The 21,231-nt window shown below is 42.0% G+C and overlaps 1 protein-coding gene across 2 annotated transcripts in view; it reads left to right on the top strand.

Annotated features, from left to right (window-relative positions):
* Positions 1 to 21,231, top strand: part of NRSN1 (neurensin 1) — a 60,434-nt gene that overhangs the window by 27,406 nt on the left and 11,797 nt on the right. For both annotated transcript variants that reach the window (XM_075314695.1, XM_075314696.1), the window contains exon 2: positions 9,340 to 9,537. In XM_075314695.1, coding sequence (XP_075170810.1) covers positions 9,340 to 9,537 — 198 coding nt within the window. The remainder of the gene's footprint in view (positions 1 to 9,339; positions 9,538 to 21,231) is intronic.

The raw sequence follows: 21,231 nt of genomic DNA, 5'->3' as shown, positions 1-21,231 counted from the left end.
ATCTTTTACTATAGGCCCAATTGTTTATATGTGTGGTATTGAATCCTAAACCATACGTGTCCTCTCTGTATTGGAGTAAGTTATTTGGTAGTGTGAATAGGGATAAAATGACCATCCCAGCAAACGAGTGACTAGGAATTATTTCCAAGGCCCAAGTATATTTATCTATATGTGGGACTGAGTCCTGACCACACGTATCTCCCTTACCTTTGAGTTGGACATATGACTATGTGACCAATTTTCAGCACCTTTGCACTTGGTGGTGGTATTATGAACTATGGTATAGCAGTAGGGGCTCATTAGGGCTAGTCACCGAGGAACGGGGGCACCCAAAACAGTAAGGTGAATCTAACCTCTGTAGACAGGCAGGGGCAACCCTAGGGAATTTCAGGCCCTGACCCCTGAACATCCAGATATCGGTGCAGCGTTACCGTTTCCTGAGTAGCAGTGACACCATTTCACATACTTAATCTCGCTAACTGCCCAACCTAGGATCTCACCGTGTGTTCCTATGCACTTTTTGACATTGGTCTGCGACCTTATTTATGGGTATGGCCCCCGTGTGTCTTACGTAACTGATGGTACTATTTTAATGATATTTAAATAAATGTAATGTTTTAGAGGTTTTTATTTTTGGTTTCGTTCAATATGATCCTCTATTGACCTGATTTTTCTATGGTTCTAATTGTATTTCAGAGTTTGCATAAAAATACATCTCTCCATAAAGAGAGATACATGACTTCGCTGCAAACAATCCAGACTTTACATGCAAAAATAAACCCCATTTCACATTCCTGTTCAATCCATTATGCATCAACCAAAGAAAGAACTGAATTTTCATTAGTTCCGAGCATCCACCAAATGCATTAATTTACTACAGATATTTTCCAGGCTCATTGTGTGCAGACCAGTATGTCCATAGTGAGCCACAGCACTAAAAAAAGGGGTGGTCCAAAGGCAAAAGGTAATTTCATTTAAATCCTTATTTGGTGCTATAATCTAACAATATTCTAATATACTTATATTTAAAATCCCCTACTGTTTCCTAACTACACTAACTGCTATTATATTTTTATTTTTTTATTTCCGGTTTAATGACTATTTGTTTGAGAATCCCAGTGCATGCTGAGATACTCAAACAAAGCGTCATCAGGTGACAGAGTCTGTGGCAGTGACTGCAGCCTCTGTCCCCTCCCTGAAATGAAGCGTCATCAGAATCAGAAATAAAGCTCATTCCAGGGGCTGGTCTATCCCTCTGTGCCCCTCTCTGCTCTGTCACAACTGTCCCTGCTCTGTCCCAACCTGCTCAGTGCACTGTGCGTTCTGCATAGTGCACAGCGCTTGCTCTGTTATCGGTTCAGATCTGTAATAGTAACAGAGCGGTGTCTGTTCCTGGCATGCAGAAGTCCAGTGACATCACCAGCGTGGGTAATGCTAATCTTCTACATGTCGATCTGAGCCCATAACAGAGAAAGTGCTGTGCACTGTGCAGATCACACAGTGTGCAGGGAGGGACAAAGCAGGGAGTGACAGCTCATGCTTTGATGACAAACCCTGATCTGAAAACACTGGTATACAGTCATGGCCAAAAGTTTTGAGAATGCTACAAATATTAATTTTTACACAGTCTACTGCTTAAGTTTTTCTAATGGCAATTTGCATATACTCCAGAATGTCATAAAGAGTGATCAGCTTAACAGCAATTACTTGCAAAGTCAATATTGGCTAAGAAAATGAACTTCAACCCCCAAAACACATTTCAACATCATTGCATTCCTGCCTTAAAAGGAGCAGCTAACATTGTTTTAGTGATTGTTCCATTAACACAGGTGTGGGTGTTGATGAGGACAGGGCTGGCGAACAATCAGTCATGATTAAGTAAGAATGACACCACTGGACAATTTAAAGGAGGCTGGTGCTTGGTATCATTGTTTCTCTTCAGTTAACCATGGTTATCTCTAAAGAAACACGTGCAGCCATCATTGCTCTGCACAAAAATGACCTAACAGGCAAGAGTATCGCAGCTACAAAGATTGCACCTCAGTCAACAATCTATCGCATCATCAAGAACTTCAAGGAGAGAGCTTCCATTGTTGCCAAAAAGGCTCCAGGGCGCCCAAGAAGGACCAGCAAATGCCAGGACCGTATCTTAAAACTGTTTCAGCTGCAGGATCGGACTACCAGCAGTGCCGAGCTAGCTCAGCAATGGCAGGAGGCTGGTGTGTGTGCTTCTGCACGCACTGTGAGGCGGAGACTGCTTAAGCAAGGCCTGGTTTCAAGGAGGGCAGCAAAGAAGCCACTTCTCTCCAGAAAAAACATCAGGGACCGACTGATATTCTGCAAAAGGTACTGCAAAAGGGAGTGGACTGCTGAGGACTGGGGTAAAGTCATTTTCTCAGATGAATCCCCTTTTCGATTGTTTGGGACATCTAGAAAACAGCTTATTAGGAGAAGAAGAGGTGAGCACTACCACCAGTCTTGTCTCATGCCAACTGTTAAGCATCCTGAAACGATTCATGTGTGGGGTTGCTTCTCAGCCAAGGGAATCGGCTCACTCACAGTCTTGCCTAAAAACACAGCCATGAATAAAGAATGGTACCAGAATGTCCTCCAAGAGCAACTTCTCCCAACTGTCCAAGAGCAGTTTGGCGCCCAACAATGCCTTTTCCAGCATGATGGAGCACCTTGCCATAAAGCAAAGGTGATCACTAAATGACTCATGGAACAAAACATAGAGATTTTGGGTCCATAGCCTGAAAACTCCCCAGATCTTAATCCCATTGAGAACTTGTGGGCAATCATCAAGAAACGGGTGGACAAACAAAAACCAACAAATTCTGGCAAAATGCAAGCATTTCTTATGCAAGAATGGATAGCTATCAGTCAGGATTTGATCCAGAAGTTGATTGAGAGCATGCCAGGGAGAATTGCAGAGGTCCTGAAGAAGAAGGGTCAACACTGCAAATATTGACTTGCTGCATTAACTCATTCTAACTGTCAATATAACCTTTTGGTACTCATAATATGATTGCAATTATATTTCTGTATGTGATGTAAACATCAGACAAACACAATTAAAAACCAGAGGGCAACAGATCATGTGAAAATATAATTTTGGTGTCATTCTCAAAACTTTTGGCCATGACTGTATATACTGTATGCAGTATTGTACTTTTACAAATCCATGATTAGAAACATTTGCATATTTATACAATAATACCATCTTCTAAATATGAAGTAGGGTGCCTTAAAATATCAGTTGCTACCATTGCACATTTCTTTTATATTTTAATATTTGCATAATATTATTTCCAAAATTCTTAGTTTGATTAACCAAGCATCAAAAGTGTTTTTAAAAGTAAAAGCAATGGTAGCTTTGAGATTCATGTGAATTCGTATATATCTTTCTTTAAACAAACACCCCCATCAAAATTGTTATCTTCTTAATATATTGCAAACACCATATTATATAGCACTGTGTATTTACAATTGTTGATTTTGCTTTTCTACCCAGTTAATTCTTCTATTTTACTTGCATGAGTCAGTTAGAATTACACATCTGTCACTGAAATGTGCAGTTTTAATGATGTTTCATGCAGGGAAAAGAGATTACCTATTTCCACATAGAGCTTAGAACCATTCAGTTAGTTTTTAATTTTGTGGTGTCATACCCCTAATGAAAAACAGAATCATTTACTGGCTTGAAGGGCAAAATGAGCAATTGTATGTACTGTACACAGTGCTATATAATATGATGACTGCAATATATTAAGAGGTTAAAAACTTTAATAGGACTGCTTCTTCAAAGGGAATGTAACTCTTGAGAGCACAACTTCAATTTGAATGAAATCTAAGAATCCCAAAGAGGTGTAATTACAAAAGAAGAATGAATAAAGAGTTAAAATGTTTTTCCCGTTTTAAAAATTAAAATGCTTGATAGGGGTGTGTAACCTTTGCACCAACTTTTTCTTTATGAAGTTTAAAGGGAACCTGTCAGATGCAATATCCACCTAGAACTACAAGCAGTTCTGGGTGAAAATTGCTAATCCCTGCCTAACCGTCCCTGTATCTAGTAGCATAGATAAAGGGATCTTTAGAAAAAGTATTTCTAAAGATCTTCTATGTTATGCTAATGAGCACGGCGACTAGTCTCAAGGGTGTTATATCCCCCGACTAGTCCGCCCTCTTAGCATGGTAGTACTCCCACAGGGGCATTCTAACATGCTATTAAGTGCAGCATCACGAGTGATGCTGCGCGTACCTGTGTTGACTGTTACCGCTCTTTTGATGCCCCAGCACTTTCAGTCATGCGCAGTAGACCTTTCCGAAGCTGGAACACATACACCTGACTTCATACTGTGCATGATCAGAAGTGCCCAGCATTCAGATGTGTGGTCACAGCGAACACAGGTACGCGCGGCACTGGTCGTGACACTGAATTGAATAGCATGTTAGCATGGTAAGAGGGCAGCTAGTTGGGGGATATAACGTCCTTGGGAATAGTCCCCAAGCTCATTAGCATAAGATAAAAGATCTTTAGAAATACTTTTTCTAAAGATCTCTTCATCTATGCTAGTGTATACAGGGACGGTTAGGCAGGGAATAGCAATATACATCCAGAACTGCATATTGCACCTGACAGGTTCCCTTTAAAAGGGTTGTCCAGTCTAAGCTACAAGCCTGTAGTCACGTTATGTGACTGGAGGCTTGTGAATCCTCACATTGTGTGCACTGCATGCTGTTAAGATACTCTGGTGTTGAGAGCAGCAGGCGCGTAACCACAAATATACAATTTGCATACTTCTGGCCACATTCCAACTAGACTGTATTTGATCTCACTCAATACACTTACATTGAGGAAGGCCAGATAAAGTCTAGTCGGCATATGATCACATGTATGCAAATCACATACTCGCTGTCACGCATCTTCTGCTCCTGTCACCGGCACTGGAGAATCCTCACTTCTTGCAATGCACACTGTGTGAGGATTCACAAGTGTGCAGTCGCATAGCAACACTGCAGACTTGTATCTTAAAAACATACAACCCCTTCAATAAATGAGTAGCTGTTGAAGTCTATTGAAGTCTATGGGAATTAAAGAATTAGTCAAGCAAGTGACACTAAGGCCCTGATTAATCAAAGTGTTTAAACCAATTCTGGCATGAAACTCTGTGAAAACTAGAAACATTTTTTGCAATGCCAAGTTGCATAAAAAACTGTGACTTTGGTATTTTATTTCCACTTTCGACCATCGCTGCCAAAGTGGATGGAGCTGGGAAGGATCCAGGGTGGGATATCGTCTGCCCAGCAAACTCATCAAAAGTAGTGGCATACATTATGCCAGAAACTCCCTCACTGGAGTAACATTTCTGGCACGACGCATGGAGTTGTGTGCCACTGATAAAATGCGCTAAATTCATTAAGTAGTGTGCGCATCTTAATGAATTTGGCAAATCTTATTCCTGCACACCTTTGTTAAGACAGGTGTATGAAATGCTAGTCTTATTGAATTGGGGCCTTAGACTTTTTCTGTAAGGCCGGTGTCACACTTGCGATTGACTCGCACGAGTCCAATGCGAGAAAATCTATCATTGCACTCGGACCAATGTTAATCAATGAGGCAGCTCCCATCTGCTTTTTTTTCTCAGCTCAAATCGGACTGAGAAAAAAATCGTTGCATGCTGCGATTTCTAGAGTTTTCCGTGCGAGTCTCTCCAATGCAAGTCTATGGGTGCGACGAAAAAACTGATGTCACACGGACGGCACACGGACCATCCTAGTGACATCAGATTTTCTAAAAACAATTCTATCATGTAGCACAGAACACTGTAAATGCTCCTGTACATGACTGTAATGACTACTAGCTGCTGAGAAAAAAATGGATCACATGCGGATTTAAAATGGATTGCTCACGGACTACTATCATGAGAAAAATCACAGACTCGCATTGCAATTGCATTGCACACGAATCAACACTCGGACATAGCTCATCCTACTCTCAGGCATGAGAATCGGACCGATTTGTGCAATCGTAAGTGTGACTCCGGACTAACTCTTAGGCTATGTGCGCATGTTGCGTATTTGCATGCAGTTACACTGCGAACTGCACCGTAGCGTAACTGCATGCGTCCTGCGTCCCCAGCAAAATCTATGAAGATTATGCAGGAGCCGTGGCACGTGGCGTATTAGAGCGCAGCGCTTCGGCTGCTGCCCGAACCGCGCGTTCTAAGAAGTGACATGTCACTTCTTTCCTGCGCTCTGCATGCAGCTCCTGCTCTGTCTCTGACTCTTTCTGCAGCGATTTGAAGTGCACGTGTGCTGTTCAAATCGCTGCAGAAATTTCTGCAGAGACAAACGCTACGTGCGCACATAGCCTTAGGGTACACGCACACAATGTCTTTTTTAGCCAGAATCTGCCTGGAACCCACCTGGAAAAAACGCTCAATAAACATTAAAAATAAAGAACATTTACCCAACAATATCAAAACAACTTGTTTTGCACAAATTCTATTGTTTTAACGTCTTTTAGCCACTTTAGGCTTTAAAAGCTGTGAAAAAGCCAAAAGAAGTGACCTAACCATTCTTCAGGCGTCTTTCGTTTTCAAGCTGCCACTATTTTAATTATACATTTCTTAAAAGACACTGGCGGAAAAGCAGCTGCAAAAACAACAAAAAGATGACAAAGATTACACCGCTGCTTCATGAACTATTATGGTATGTCGGCGTCTATAACATGCCCTTATTTTTCAGTCACGAGTGCCAGAGAATTATCTGTATTTATTATACTGTGTGGGCATTTCATAAATCCTATTAGGGTTTCTGCACTTATAAAAGGGTCTTTAAATATGTTAAAAATGTAAATATGTACAACCTACCGAGTATTCTGAAATGTGCCCCGATTTGAACCTATGAAATACACTCCTGGGTGTGTTACTTTTTTTAATGTCTGACCCTTTTAATGATCCAAGCAACATAAGGGTCTTTAAAGAGGATATCCACCGTTCCACCTTAGGGATATGTCTTCTCTATGAATGATACAAGAGTGATATGAGCCTGGGGATTTAATTATAGGAAATTTGGCAAAAAGTGGGATTCCCAAAAAAGTGTGTTTGAAACCCTCATGTGTATTATCAAAGGATACGATCATGTATGGGAATAAAAGGCCCCGCATGCATTTCACATACAGCAGGAGGGCACGGTGCTGCTTCGACAGACAGCTACCCTTTTAATATTTTATGTCTTAATTCTCCAGTGGGAAAAACTGTCTATGCATATGGTGATTTTACAATAGAAATCTGTCCTAAGGGGATTTAGAACTCTAATGAAATAAATCACTACATTACTGTTGCAAAACACCTCATGTATAATTTTGTTGCATATTATATATCTTTTTTGTATAAGACAGTGTTGTATATGAATAATGATTTTAGTCTTTTTTGTCATCTAAATCATATGAAAATCTGGTTGTTTTTTTTTAAATTTATTAAATTAACATTTCTGTGTATCCTCTAGTTACAATTCATATTAAACATACAATAAAAGCAAATACTCCTATGTCTAATGTTGATTTTTAAGTCTCTTATTCTATTTCACATCTACTACTATGATGTCTTGTGACAAGTCACATTTTCCCTTGATGAGGATTTCTCTTTAGGCCTGAGCTGATTTGATATACGAGGATGTTAAGAGATAAAGAGGGATTGTTGATCATTAGAAGCAGGGACATCTACGTGAACACGTTTTTATGACAAATCAATTTTCAAAGCCCATATAACATTTTGCTTATGTTGTATGATTTACTGCTCCGCTACTCATTAGTAGAGTTGGTACGAATCTATTCGCTAATCCGATTCTATCGGCCACTGCACAGGATCTGGAATACCACCTCTTATATGCCAGGATCCGCGGCTCTTCTTTTGATTAGTGTGACATCATAATTGGTGCGACGTCAATGAAAGAATAGCGTGGTTCTGGCAGGTAAGAAGCATTATTCCCACTCCAGGGCAAATCGATTTGCACCAACTCTACTAATTGATATTACTAATTTACTAATATTGCAGCAAAGGGAGAAAAATAAAGATTTAAGTTGGAGAAGGTTCGCATCTGACTCAATTTAGCTTTAAAAACATTTTCACTAAAACTGAACCTGTCACTTGATTCATGCTGTCCAAACCACGGGCAGCATGAATTATCAGTGTCTGGCTGCGCGATTACAGCCAGATTTACTCAGAAATGTTCTGGCGATTTGGAGAAAACATCATTTAAACAGTCGTCCGGGGACTACAGGGAAAGACCAGACTAGTTCAGTGTTGCCCCCGGACAGCACGGCTCTACTTGAGTGTCAGGTCTCTCCCACTGTACACACATGGTAGACACCTGTCAATTAACTGGAGCAAGGCAGGGAGATGTTGATCACGTCCACACCAGAATAGTCTCCTCTTTCCCTATAGTCCTTGGTGTACTGTTCAAACTATGACTTCTCTAAAACATTGGAGCACTCAGAGAAAAACAAGCCTGGCTGCAATAGTGCAGGCAGTCTGAGAGTCATGCTGCCCACAGTATGTGCAGCATGAATCTACTGACAGGTTCTATTTAAAGGGAATCTGTCACCAGGTTTTTGCAACTTCATCTGAGAGCAGCATAGTTACATAGGTTGAAAAACAACCTAGGTCCATCAAGTTCAACCTTTGGGCCATCTAGTTCAACCTTAATATAGGGTACACTCATAGTTTTTTCTGCTGTAGATGTAGCAGTGCTTAGAAAGCTCTACACACACCACTAATTGACAGCTTTCTGTGTTCCTTGTTTAGTGATAGTAAGCTGCAAATCAGTGTTGGGAGCAGGGTTGGACCAGGAGGTGTCTGGACAGCTAGTCCGGCAGTGATAATTTCCTGCTGAAAAAACACTGATTATATCGAAACAACAGCACACAGCCTAATAAGTGATATCACTGAAATAAGTGTCTCAGCCCCTACCTCATGCTGTCCTCAGATTATATAGCAAAAACCTGTTCACAGATTCCCTTTAAGTTAACTCTTAGGACTTATTGCTAGAGTACAGAGCAAGAAATATTGTCATAAGAGCACAGGGAAATTAGATTTTCAGAGGGCTTCTAATGTTAACATGTAATTTTATATAGCTCTTATGGTAGTTATTCATTTACTTTTCCAACTCCACATTATATGAGCCACTGCATGAGTCTCCAGTACAAGATAAGGTAAATTACTCATCCTAACAGCCAGCATTTTCCTTGTAATGTTTTATCTACAATGAAAACCTATGTGTGCATAATCCTGCAGTTTCTGCCATGTAATATTTTGTAATTCTCTATCCTTTCAGATCATAAGGATGAGTTCATGCGCTGACATCTGTGGGTCCAAGCAGTCACAAAATACTCCTGAAGGAGGGTACCATCGCTATGGAGTTCGGTCCTATCTGCACCAATTTTATGAGGACTGCACAGCTTCAATATGGGAATATGATGATGATTTTCAGATTCAGAGATCGCCCAGTAGGTGGAGCTCTATTATCTGGAAGGTAACTGGAGTCTTTCTTACCTAAACATTAAAAAAAATACTCAAAACACTTATTAATATATTTATTGATTTATTGTATTTTATTTTCTGAATAAAATTATGTGTTACTTTCTATTTCTTCCCCTTATTTTATGACTACTCCCTGGTTGTAGATTCCCAAGAAAGCATGTCGTGTATGAAAAGATTACCGCATCATTTAGAGACACTTTTAAAATTTGAAATTAATTCACTTTTTCATCAATTCTCTGCCAAGTATTGTACCTATTTTTTGCCATGACAGAATCTCGTGTTAATAAGTGGCTTTGTACCTGACCCTACTGACCAGGACCTTTCAATTACCTACATTTATCTTAACTTTTAATGAAACCACTGATTGGCTGCAGCGGTGCAGGAAGAACATTGGACATCACAATAATATCACCTATACACTCAGGACAACAAATTACAAAACTCTATAGGTCTACGTGGCGAAATAGTTCGTACAGAATTTATAGTATATTTACTGGGCAGGAGAAGAAGAAGGACTTGGGGATTCTGGTTACAAGTAAGCTGAGCAGCAGCACTCAATGTCAGGCAGCAGCTGCTAAAGCAAACAAGATTTTAGGGTGTATAAAAAAGAGATTAGATCCCAGGATCCCAACGTATTGTTACCCCTCTATAAATCACTTGTAAGGCCACATCTAGAATATGGGATTCAGAAGTTAGAGTCAGTTTAAAGGCGGGTAACTAGACTACTACAAGGAATGGAAGGCCTCCCATATAATGAGAGGCTGAAAAACTTGGATTTCTTTAGCTTAGAAAAAAAGATGTCTCAGAGGAGATCTCATTTATATGTATAAATAAATGTGTGGTCAATATAAATGACTGGCTCATGATTTATTCCTTCCATAGACAATACTAAGGACCAGGGTCATTCACTGCAAGCGGAGGAAAGGTGATTCCGGCAGCTAAATAGGAAAGGGTTCTTTACAGTTAGAGCAGTCAGACTGTGGAATGCCCTACCACAAGAGGTAGTAATGGCAGATACTATAACAGCTTTTAAAAAAGGGCTGGATGATTTCCTCAGTACACAAAACATTGTTGGTTATAAATGACTTAGTGACCAAATGTAGAACTGGTGGAGGAAGGTAGAACTAGATGGACCTAGGTCTTTTTTCAACCTATGTAACTATATAACTATGATAGCTAAAGTGAGGATGAAAGTACCTGTACTTCTTTTATTGTTAGGGCTTCAAACATTCCTTCATAATTTTATCAAATATATATTAGATGAAGAAAAGAGGGCGCTCCTGTGTGGAATCTTTAAAGCACAAATGATAATGGTGTGAAATTCACACTCACCTGGTAATGTTGTACGGCAGGTACAACACTGACAAGGATGCTGAAGGGGAAATGTCGGGTTCACCGCCCCTCATCAACGGGGATCCCGTCCTCTCGTCCCCACAGGAGTCCTGACTTAGGCGGCCGTTCACGTGATCGATATTCCCACGTGTGAATCACAGCCGCCGGATCGGCGTCAGGCAGCAGCTCCTCCTCTGGGTCGGAAGGTCCCATGATCACGATAACGGTGATTCACCAGCCCCTTGGATTATCATTAATTGAATCGAAGGGATTCTGGAATAGCTGCAGCAGTCCCGTGAGCTCCCAAAGGGAGATACAGAGATCCGGATGAAAAGGTAAAAATCATGGTGTCGGCCGCACTGCTAAGGGATGGTAGTACTATTAAAGATGATGTTAGAGATGAGTTTATTGATAATAGATATGCCATAACGCGTTTCGGGGATGCATCTTCCCCCTTCCTCAGGTAGCAATGATTATACAGGGTGATCAACCTTATATACATGAAATTACAAGTCCCCCCCACCCTTCCAACCAAATTAAATACCCATCAGGGTGGATTCGTTAAGACAATCAGTCAATTGAGAAGATTCCCCCACATAGGGTTGATAAAAGCCCTGAATTACAAAGGGCAATTGCATATACTATTCATATTGAAAAACAATTGCATACATAGGTTCAAGATAAAAATATATATAGTTTTACTATGAACCTATATATATTTTTATCTTGAACCTATGTATGCAATTGTTTTTCAATATGAATTGTGTATGCAATTGCCCTCTGTAATTCAGGGCTTTTATCAACCCTATGTGGGGGAATCTTCTCAATTGACTGATTGTCTTAACGAATCCACCTTGATGGGTATTTAATTTGATTGGGGGGTGGGGGGGACTTGTAATTTCATGTATATAAGGTTGATCACCCTGTACAATCATTGCTACCTGAGGAAGGGGGAAGATGCATCCCCGAGACGCGTTATGGCATATCTATTATGAATAAACTCATCTCTAACATCATCTTTAATAGTACTACCATCCCTTAGCAGCGCGGCCGACACCATGATTTTTACCTTTTCATCCTGATCTAATAATATAAGAAAGATCTGTTGAAATGATCTTCACATTTCCACAGATGGATAGATTGTGAGGGTGCCCAATCTTGCTAAATTTTACCAAGAATGTTACCTAGGTCAACTTGAAGCCACTCAGATACACAAGTAAATCCATGCAAATCAGCGCGATCTTGGAGATTTATAAAATAAATGAAGTTGTCATGAATCCTATGGTTCTTCCTGGAAATGCAGCATGCTGCCCTATAATAATAGCCTGCTTATATTGCTATACCCATATCTTAAAAAAACAATTAATTATATGATTACAGGTAAGCTCAGGATCAATGGCTAATTAATTACATCTATAAACACCAGAAAGTACGAAATAACAATATAACAGTAAATATATACATTTTATTGAGAATAGGACAAGACAATTAAAAAACCCCTTTAAGTAATGAGAGTTGGAGGAACACCACAAAAAGGATAGTAGTGATAAATATATATTCATAGATGTGTAATTAAAATACGAGGCAGTATAAATAGATAATAATAATTGGATGCAATAAATAATTATAAAATGCACAGTGCACTTCAGAGGGCGCGTTTGCAAAACACGTGTTGGAGGTTAAGGTGGAGGACACACAACACATGGGGAACTCTGGTCCGTATTGATTCTTCTAGTATACTTATTACAGTATATTATTATTATTATTACTATTATTATTATGTGTAGGTTAACTACCATATTTTTTTGTTTTATAAAATGCACCGGATTATAAGACGCACCCCAAATATAGAGATAAAAAAGTGTAAAAAAAATGGGGTCCATCTTATACTCCGGTGTTGTCTTACCGTAGGGGGCAACAGCAGTGGTGGAGCGGGGGTCAAAGAAGCAGGAGGGGTGCTGGAGTAGGGAAATTCTGGCTGCTGTGTGGCCGGCCGTGCTGGCTGCTGTGTGGTCGGCTGTGCTGGCTGCTGTGTGGTCGGCTGTGCTGGCTGCTGTGTGGTCAGCCATGCTGGCTGCTGTGTGACCGGCCATGCTGGCTGCTGTGTGACCGCTTCTGCTGGCTGCTGTGTGACCGGCCGTGCTGGCTGCTGTGTGACCGGCCGTGCTGGCTGCTGTGTGGCCGGCCGTGCTGACTGCTGTGTGACTGGCCGTGCTGGCTGCTGTGTGGCCAGCCATGCTGGCTGCTGTGTGGCTAGCCCTGCTGGCTGCTGTGTGGCCAGCTGTGCTGGCTGCTGTGTGGCTAGCCGTGCTGGCTGTGTGGAGCAGGGCAGTGCATGGTAGAGGTGCTCTATCGGTGGTGCGATCTTCAAATAATGCCTCCCGTAAACAGCGCCTGCGCAGATTCAGCTCTCAGCTCGGACAATCCGAGAGCTCCATCTGCGCACACGCCAACTCCTGGTGGCATTATTTAAAGATCATACTGCCGACAAAGCATCTCACCCCTGCACTGTCTTGCTACACACAGCGCTCACCGCAGCCATCACAGCCCTGCACCGCCGACAGAATATCTCACCCACCATAGCCAGCACAGCCTTGCACCACTGACAGAACATCTCACCCGCCACAGCCAGCACAGCCCCGCACCGCCGACAGAGCATCTCATCCACCGCAGCTGGCACAGCCCTGCACCGCCGACAGAGCATCTCATCCGCCGCAGCCAGCAGAACCCTGCACGGCCGACAGAACATCTCACCCCCTGCAGTTAGCACAGCCCCGCACCGCCAACAGAGCATCTCACCCACCGCACCGCCCTGTTCCAGACAGCGCCCACCACAGTCAGCATAGCGCCCATTCTCAAACTCCCAGTAAACTACATTCAGATTTTAAGATGCACCCCTTATTAATTAGTGCACTGTGCACTTTACTACTATTACATTATGATATTCATTTATATGCTATTAATATGTGCACTATGTGATGTATTGATAACTTAATGTTTGTTTTCTTTTTAGTGATAAAACCAATTTACTCACTGTGCACTTTATCATTATTTATTGTATCCAATTACTGTATTATTATTATTTATTTATACTGCCTCAAATTTTATCTACATATTTAAGAATAAATATGTATTACTACTATCCTTATTTTTGTGATGTGTCCCTTTACCTCCCATTATTGTTTTTTTTATTTGCCTTGTCTGAACCTCCTGCTGTTATCAACAAAATTGATATATTAACTGATTTATTGTTATTTGCTCCTTCATGGTGTTTGCAGGTGTAATTATATTGATGTTAAACACAAAGAAAATAAGGCCACACCATACTATTGTGGACTGGGGATGCACAAAACTACGCTCCCCAGACAGGTACAAACTTCAATTAACACATGAACACAGGGAACAAGAAGTATAAGTACCACATTAAATGGAAAGAAAAATATATGTAAAAAAGTTTTTTATTAACAAATTAAACATAGAAAAAATTCACAATGAGTAAAAAGAGGGATGGGTACAACAGTGTAAGGGTGCAGATAGCACTGTACAAGAATACAGCAATTAGAGTACAACCCCCCTGCCACCAGCAAAACTCAATAATTGTAAAAAATAGACTTTATATAAATACATATAGTACATGGAGTAAAGTGCATAGTGATTTCTACATTACCTCATCAATAATGTGAGTTTGGTGGAGAGCAGGGAAGGAGCCACTACGACCATTTCGCTATACAAGCAGCTTTTTCCAGGGGGTGATGTCATCATCACCACTTTACTCCACGTACCTACTCGCGGATTTCCTTATAATTGAGAACATTTCTCCATACCTCTGCAGTGACCTTTTTATACTCTCACCTCAATGGATTTAGTGGTCAACGTGCTGCACATGTTTGACTATATGTCCCTCCTTGACCTTTGGCGGGGGAAATTCATTTTATTCATATAAGGTCAACAGTATGTTTTACAATTATTGAGTTTTGCTGGTGGCAGGGGGGTTGTACTCTAATTGCTGTATCCTTGTACAGTGCTATCTGCACCCTTACACTGTCGTACCCATCCCTCTTTTTACTCATGGTGAATTTTTTTCTGTGTTTAATTTGTTAAAGGAGTTGTCCGACATAAACTACAAATTTTTAATTTAATCTGTGCTGTATTGTCATATAAAACATCCCTACATTATTTGTTTTTGTTTTCTGACTTTTGTTCCTCTTGAATCATCCCTTTATTCTCTACAGCTCTTTGTTTACCTGCAGCTCAACCAAACATGAAATCTTCCTGTGCTAAACCTCACAGTCAGAGCTGACACCGCCCGGCCTCACTGTCCAGCCCCGCCCCCTGCACACTTATTGGCTATCAGTATTCTGCCCAGCACTGACCTTTCATCGCTCCAGCAAAGATGGGCACATTACTATATTATATGTGCGGAGGATGTGAGGTGATTGTGCTGCACAGATGAGAAATCACTGCTCTGAATTTCCAATGATTGGTAATGCAGAGCAGTGATCCTGCTTTATTAATCTGTGACAGCACAATCACCTCACATCCACCGCACATATAATGTAGTAATGTGCCCATCCTTGTCCCCATACTACTGTATAGTAATGTGCCTATCCCTGTCCCCATACTATAGTAATGGGCCTATCCCTGTCCCCATACTATAATAATGTGCCCATCCCTGTCCCCATACTATAGTAATGTGCCCATCCCTGTCCCCATACTGTAGTAATGTGCCTATCCCTGTTCCCATACTATAGTAATATGCCCATCTCTGTCCCCATACTATAGTAATGTGCTCATCCCTTTCCCCATACTATAGTAATGTGCCCATCTCTGTCCCCATACTATAGTAATGTGCCTATCCCTGTCCCCATATTATAATAATGTGCCCCATCTTTGTGCCCATCCTATAGTAATGTCCCCTTTCCTGGTACCCATCCTGTAGTAACGTCCCTTGGGCTCCTCTTCTTGTAGCAGTGCTCTGTCCTGTAGAATTGCCCCCTAGTCAGCCATTCTTCACACACACAGAAAAACAAACACAAATCCTTCTCACCTGTCATCGTTCCCTCGATGCCCTGTGTCCTGCCTCTTGCGGCTGCAGCCCACTCCTTGCTGATCGCTGCCTCTGCAGGGGGCTGTGCAGTCAGTGCTTTATAGCAGCGGACTGATTTCCAAGCACTGTGCAGGGATGCACTCTCTATACAGCTTCTCCAGTGATCAGCTACTGGCCTCTGATTGGCCGGCAGGTGATCATAGCTGTATACAGAGCTCTGCTCTGCAGAGCACCCGGGTATCTGTCATGTGTTATAAAGCGCTGACTGCACAGCCCTCTGCAGAGGCCGCGATCAGCAAGGGGCCTGCACATCACAAGCAGCATCAGGGGCTGCAGCTGACAGCGCTTTATATCAGATGACAGATTCCTGGGCACTCTGCAGAGACGAGCTCTGTATACAGCTACTGCAATGATCCGCTGCTGACCTCTGATTGGCCGGTGGCTGATCATAGCTGTATACAATGCTTCCATCTTCGCAGTGCCAGTGAATCGGTCATCTGATATACAGCGCCGACTGCACAGGCCCCCAGCACAGGCAGCATTCAGCAAGGGGCCCACGGGCCTGCACGCTGCAAGCAGCATCGGGGGCTGCATGCAGTGTACAGGCAGCAAGACCCCCTCCACTATGGGATATGTGGGAGGGTACAGGGAAGGTGGGCGGGGACGCCACGCACTGTACCTGCCCAGCAGGGAGGCAACATGATGTCTCCTGTGATGCCCATCTACAAGGCAAGCATAAGCTCCTGCACTTGTCGTCGTGACATCACAGGAAACAGCAAAATCACGGTATTAGCGGTCACATGACCGCTCTGAGCCGGGGGAGGGGGGCTGACAGCAGGGCAGGTAAGTAGTCACTATCTACTTACCTGCCCCAATGTAACCCAAAAGTGTAATGTCAAGAAAAAGGCAAAATAAGCCGGATAACCCCTTTAATAAAAAACTTTACATATATTTTCTCAATTTTTCTTTTCATTTAATTTGGTACTTATACTTCTTGTCCTCCTGTGTTCATATCGTAATTATATTGGTGAAATCCAGTGGACCTTCTGGTTGTTTTATATATTTGCACATTAACCTTCTTTTAGATGTTAGTCAAAGACAAACTAACTGCCATTTATATAATGCTAAAAATAACATGATCTCCTTAGACTGGATACTTGAAGCCTATCAAGGTTTCTTAGGAACTCCTGAGTCTGCGATGTCGCTGGTGAAAGCACCCGCCGGTTGTGCGTCACGGGCAAATCGCTGCCCGTGGCACACAACATCGTTAGGACCCGTCACACAGGACTTACCTGCCTAGTGACGGCGCTGTGGCCGGCGAACCACCTCCTTTCTAAGGGGGCGATTCGTGTGGGGTCATAGCGGCGTCACTAAGCAGCCACCCAATAGAATCGGAGGGGCGGAGATGAGCGGGCGTAACATCCCGCCCACCTCCTTCCTTCCTCATTGTGGGCGGCCGCAGATACGGTGATGTTCATCGTTCCTGCGGTGTCACACGTAGCGATGTGTGCTGCCGCAGGAACGACGAACAACCAGCGTCCTGCAACAGCAACGATTTTATGAAAATGAACGATGTGTCAACGATCAACGATAACGTGAGTATTTTTGATCGTTAACACTCGCTCTAAGCTGTTACACACAACGACGTCGCTAACGACGCCGGATGTGCATCACGGAATCCGTGATCCCGGCGATATATCGTTAGATACGTCGTTGCGTGTAATGGGGCCTTTATTCCTGCACCTTAGATCTTACTTATTGTGTTCTCTTCAGTCTTGATTTCTTACACTTTTTTTTATGCTAAATATTGGCCCATGAAAGTATTGAAACATCAAAGAATAGATACTTAACCTACGAGAACTCAGCCATACCACTGCCTGTGTCTACCAGTGGTCTCCTAGCTTCTTCTTTTGGTAGCAGACGACTAGACACTTGTACAACCAATGATTGACTGCAGCCTTCATTTTTGAATCTGAGCCAGCGGAAAAATTGTGGTGAATGTGGATGCTGCAGCCAGTCCGTGGCTAGTGATTGTCATCAGTGGTCTCGGGTATTCTCTGCCTGAAGAGGAAGCCGGGAGACTTGCGGGGGATGCAGGCATTGGTGTGGCATAAAAAATTCGTCAATTCTTATAATTAAAAAAATACGGACATACATGTGTTTTGCAAAATGATGACACATTTGTTGTTCATTTATATTCCAAAATATAATTCACATGAAACATTACAGATTTATAGTAGATATTATATTATTAAGGTAGTGAGAGGTAAGGATGGAATTTCTACTAAACCTAAAGCTAAAAGTTCACTGTGCATAATTTGTGAATACCCGGTTTGGCAATGTTCTTCAGCCTGCCATTATCTTCAGCAATTCTCAGGGGTATTTTTCACGTTGCCACATCGCTACTGCGATCTCGTCGGGGTCAAATGTGTCGAAAGTGACGCACATCCAGCGCCGGTAACGACATCGCAACGTGTAAAGCCTAGAAGCACCGATAAACGATCGCAAAGGCATCTGTGTAGTGTCGGTCACTTCCATAATTTCGCTGGAGCGACAGGTACGATGTTGTTCCACATTCCTGCGGCAGCACACATCGCTGTTTATGAAGCCGCAGGAGCGAGGAACTTCCTTACCTGCGTCCCGCCTGCAATGAGGAAGAAAAGAGGTGGGCGGGATGTTTACATCCCGCTCATCTCCGCCCCTCCATTTATCTGCCTGCCATGTGACGTCGTTGTGACGCCACACGACACGCCCCCTTAGGAAGGAGGCGGGTCGCCGGCCAGAGCGACGTCGCAGGGCAGGTAAGTCCATATGAATCTGCCGTAGCGATAATGTTTGCTACAGCAGCTATCACAAGAGATCGCATCTGCGACGGGGGCAGGGACTATCGCGCTCAGCATCGCTACAATCGGCTAGCGATGTCGCAGCGTGCAAAGTACCCCTCAGTGTTCCAAGACAAATGGGAGACAGAAATATGCCCCATTTTTAACTGTGATGATTGCTACATTGCAAAAATATACTGACATACCATGTGTGTGCTTTTCCAGACTAAAACAGTATATGAAATACTCCCCTGGAATATTATTAGCTGATTATACATTATTGCATTGTTTATGTGTACAGTATGATAGTACAATCCATATTCACTGTGCAAATCTGTTACTTAAAACCGTCATTTTTATTCTATAAATCAATAGTACACATTAAAATAAGCAACTTTGTATTTATCTTGTGGGAAAAAATCTGCTTTAGTTTCCTGGACTGATCAATATTCTCAATTTACTGGCAAAATCTGTCTTCAGTAAGGACATTAGTGAAATAAGCTATAGCAGTTAGTGCTCATAAAATTCTATGGCAAAAGGAGGACAAATGAGATAGAGGCAGACATGGAAATTCTGCTGCAACTTCTACTGAAACGACATGTACAGTTCTCCATAGAATTTTATGAGCACCAACTGCCATCTCCTACCTCAGTACAATGAATATAAATTTTAAATTAAAAATATTGAGAATCAATGATCAGTCTAGGAGGAGAAAGAAGCAGATTTTATTAATAAGATATACAGCTCTGTCAAAAATGAAGAGACCACTGTAAAATTTTCAGTTTTTCTGATTTTTCTCTTTATAGGTAGATTTTTGAGTAAAATGTAAATTGTTCTTTTATTCTATAAACTACTGACCACATGTCTCCGAATTTCCAAGCAAAAAATGTTGCATTTATTTTCTAAAAATGAGAAATGGTCAAAATAAGAAAACAATGCATTGCTTTCAGACCTCAAATGATGCAAAGAAAATAAGTTCAGAATCATTTAGAAACAACAATACTAATGTTTTAACTCAGGAAGAGTTCAGAAATCAATATTTAAAGTTGAATCTGCCCAATTTCTGGAGTAAAGGCCGCTTCACACGCAACAACATAGATAACGAGATGTCGTTGGGGTCACGGAATTCGTGACGCACATCCATTCTCGTTAGCGATGTTGTTGCGTGTAACAGCTACGAGCGTCTGTTAACGATAAAAAATACTCACCTAATCGTTGATCGTTGACACGTCGTTCAGTTCCCAAATATCCTTGCTGGTGCAGGACGCAGGTTGATCGTCGTTCCTGAGGCAGCACACATCGCTACGTGTGACATCCTGGGAACAACGAACAACAACATACCTGTGTCCTGCCTTGAAACGAGGTGGGCGTGACTTTCATGCGGCTACTCTCCGCGCCTCCGCTTCTATTGGATGCCTGCCGTGTGACGTCGCTGTGACGCCGCACGAACTGCCCCCTTAGAAAAGAGGCTGTTTGCTGCCCACAGCGACATCGCTATGAAGGTAAGTATGTGTGACGGGTACTAGCGATTTTGTCCGCCACAGGCAGCGATTTGCCCATGACGCACAAATGACAGGGGCGGGTGTGAACGCTAGGGACATCGCTAGCGATGTTGCAGTGTATAAAGCCCCCTTAAGGTAATCTTCTCTGATGAGTCTAATTTCCAGCTTTGCCCAACACCTGGTTGTCTAATGGTTAGACAGCGACCTGGAGAGGCTTACAAGCCACAGTGTCTTGCACCCACTGTGAAATTTGGTGGAGGATCGGTGATGATCTGGGCATGCTTCAGCAAAGCTGGAATTGGGCAGATTAAACTTTGTGACAGACGTATGAATCAAGCCGCATACAAGATTATCCTTTAAAGGTTAAAAATTAAAATGACACTTTAAAGGGGTTTTCTATTTTTTGAAAACTGGACCTCAATCAATCAAATAATAGTGAAGAATAAAGATAGTACTCATCCTCCCTTGGTGGGTGTAGATGGAATGAGCTGCCCAGCTCAGTGATTGGCTGCAGTGGTTATATCAGTTGTTGATGTTTCAACAAAAGTTAGCACTCTACAATGCTAACAATGGATAAGGGAACTCTGGTATTGCATTACTGCTATAGGAATATTTGAAAAAAGAGATACTTAGCTTATGTATTGGCTAATGCATGTTAGCCTGATAACCACGACAAGGTGATCTCTTATGTATCAGGACCCTAACTTGAAATGCCGCTAGTTAGGGTCCCAATATACAAGAGATCACCTTGTCGTTGGTACTGGGCTCACATGTATTGGCAAATACATAAGCTAAGTATCTCTTTTTTCAAATATTCCTATAGCAGTAATGCAATATCAGAGTTCCCTTATTCATTGTTAGCATTCTAGAGTGCAGTTGCATTTTTGTAGTTATAGTGTATTTTCAGCTGGCACCTGTTCACACCTATTGGATATATGGGTCAGTCTTTTTTTATATATATTTTTGATAAAGTTGGTTACGTT

Source organism: Anomaloglossus baeobatrachus, chromosome 6 (genome assembly GCF_048569485.1).
Source record: "Anomaloglossus baeobatrachus isolate aAnoBae1 chromosome 6, aAnoBae1.hap1, whole genome shotgun sequence".
Classification (NCBI taxonomy): Eukaryota; Metazoa; Chordata; class Amphibia; order Anura; family Aromobatidae; genus Anomaloglossus; species Anomaloglossus baeobatrachus.
This window is presented reverse-complemented; position numbering and strand designations above follow the sequence as displayed.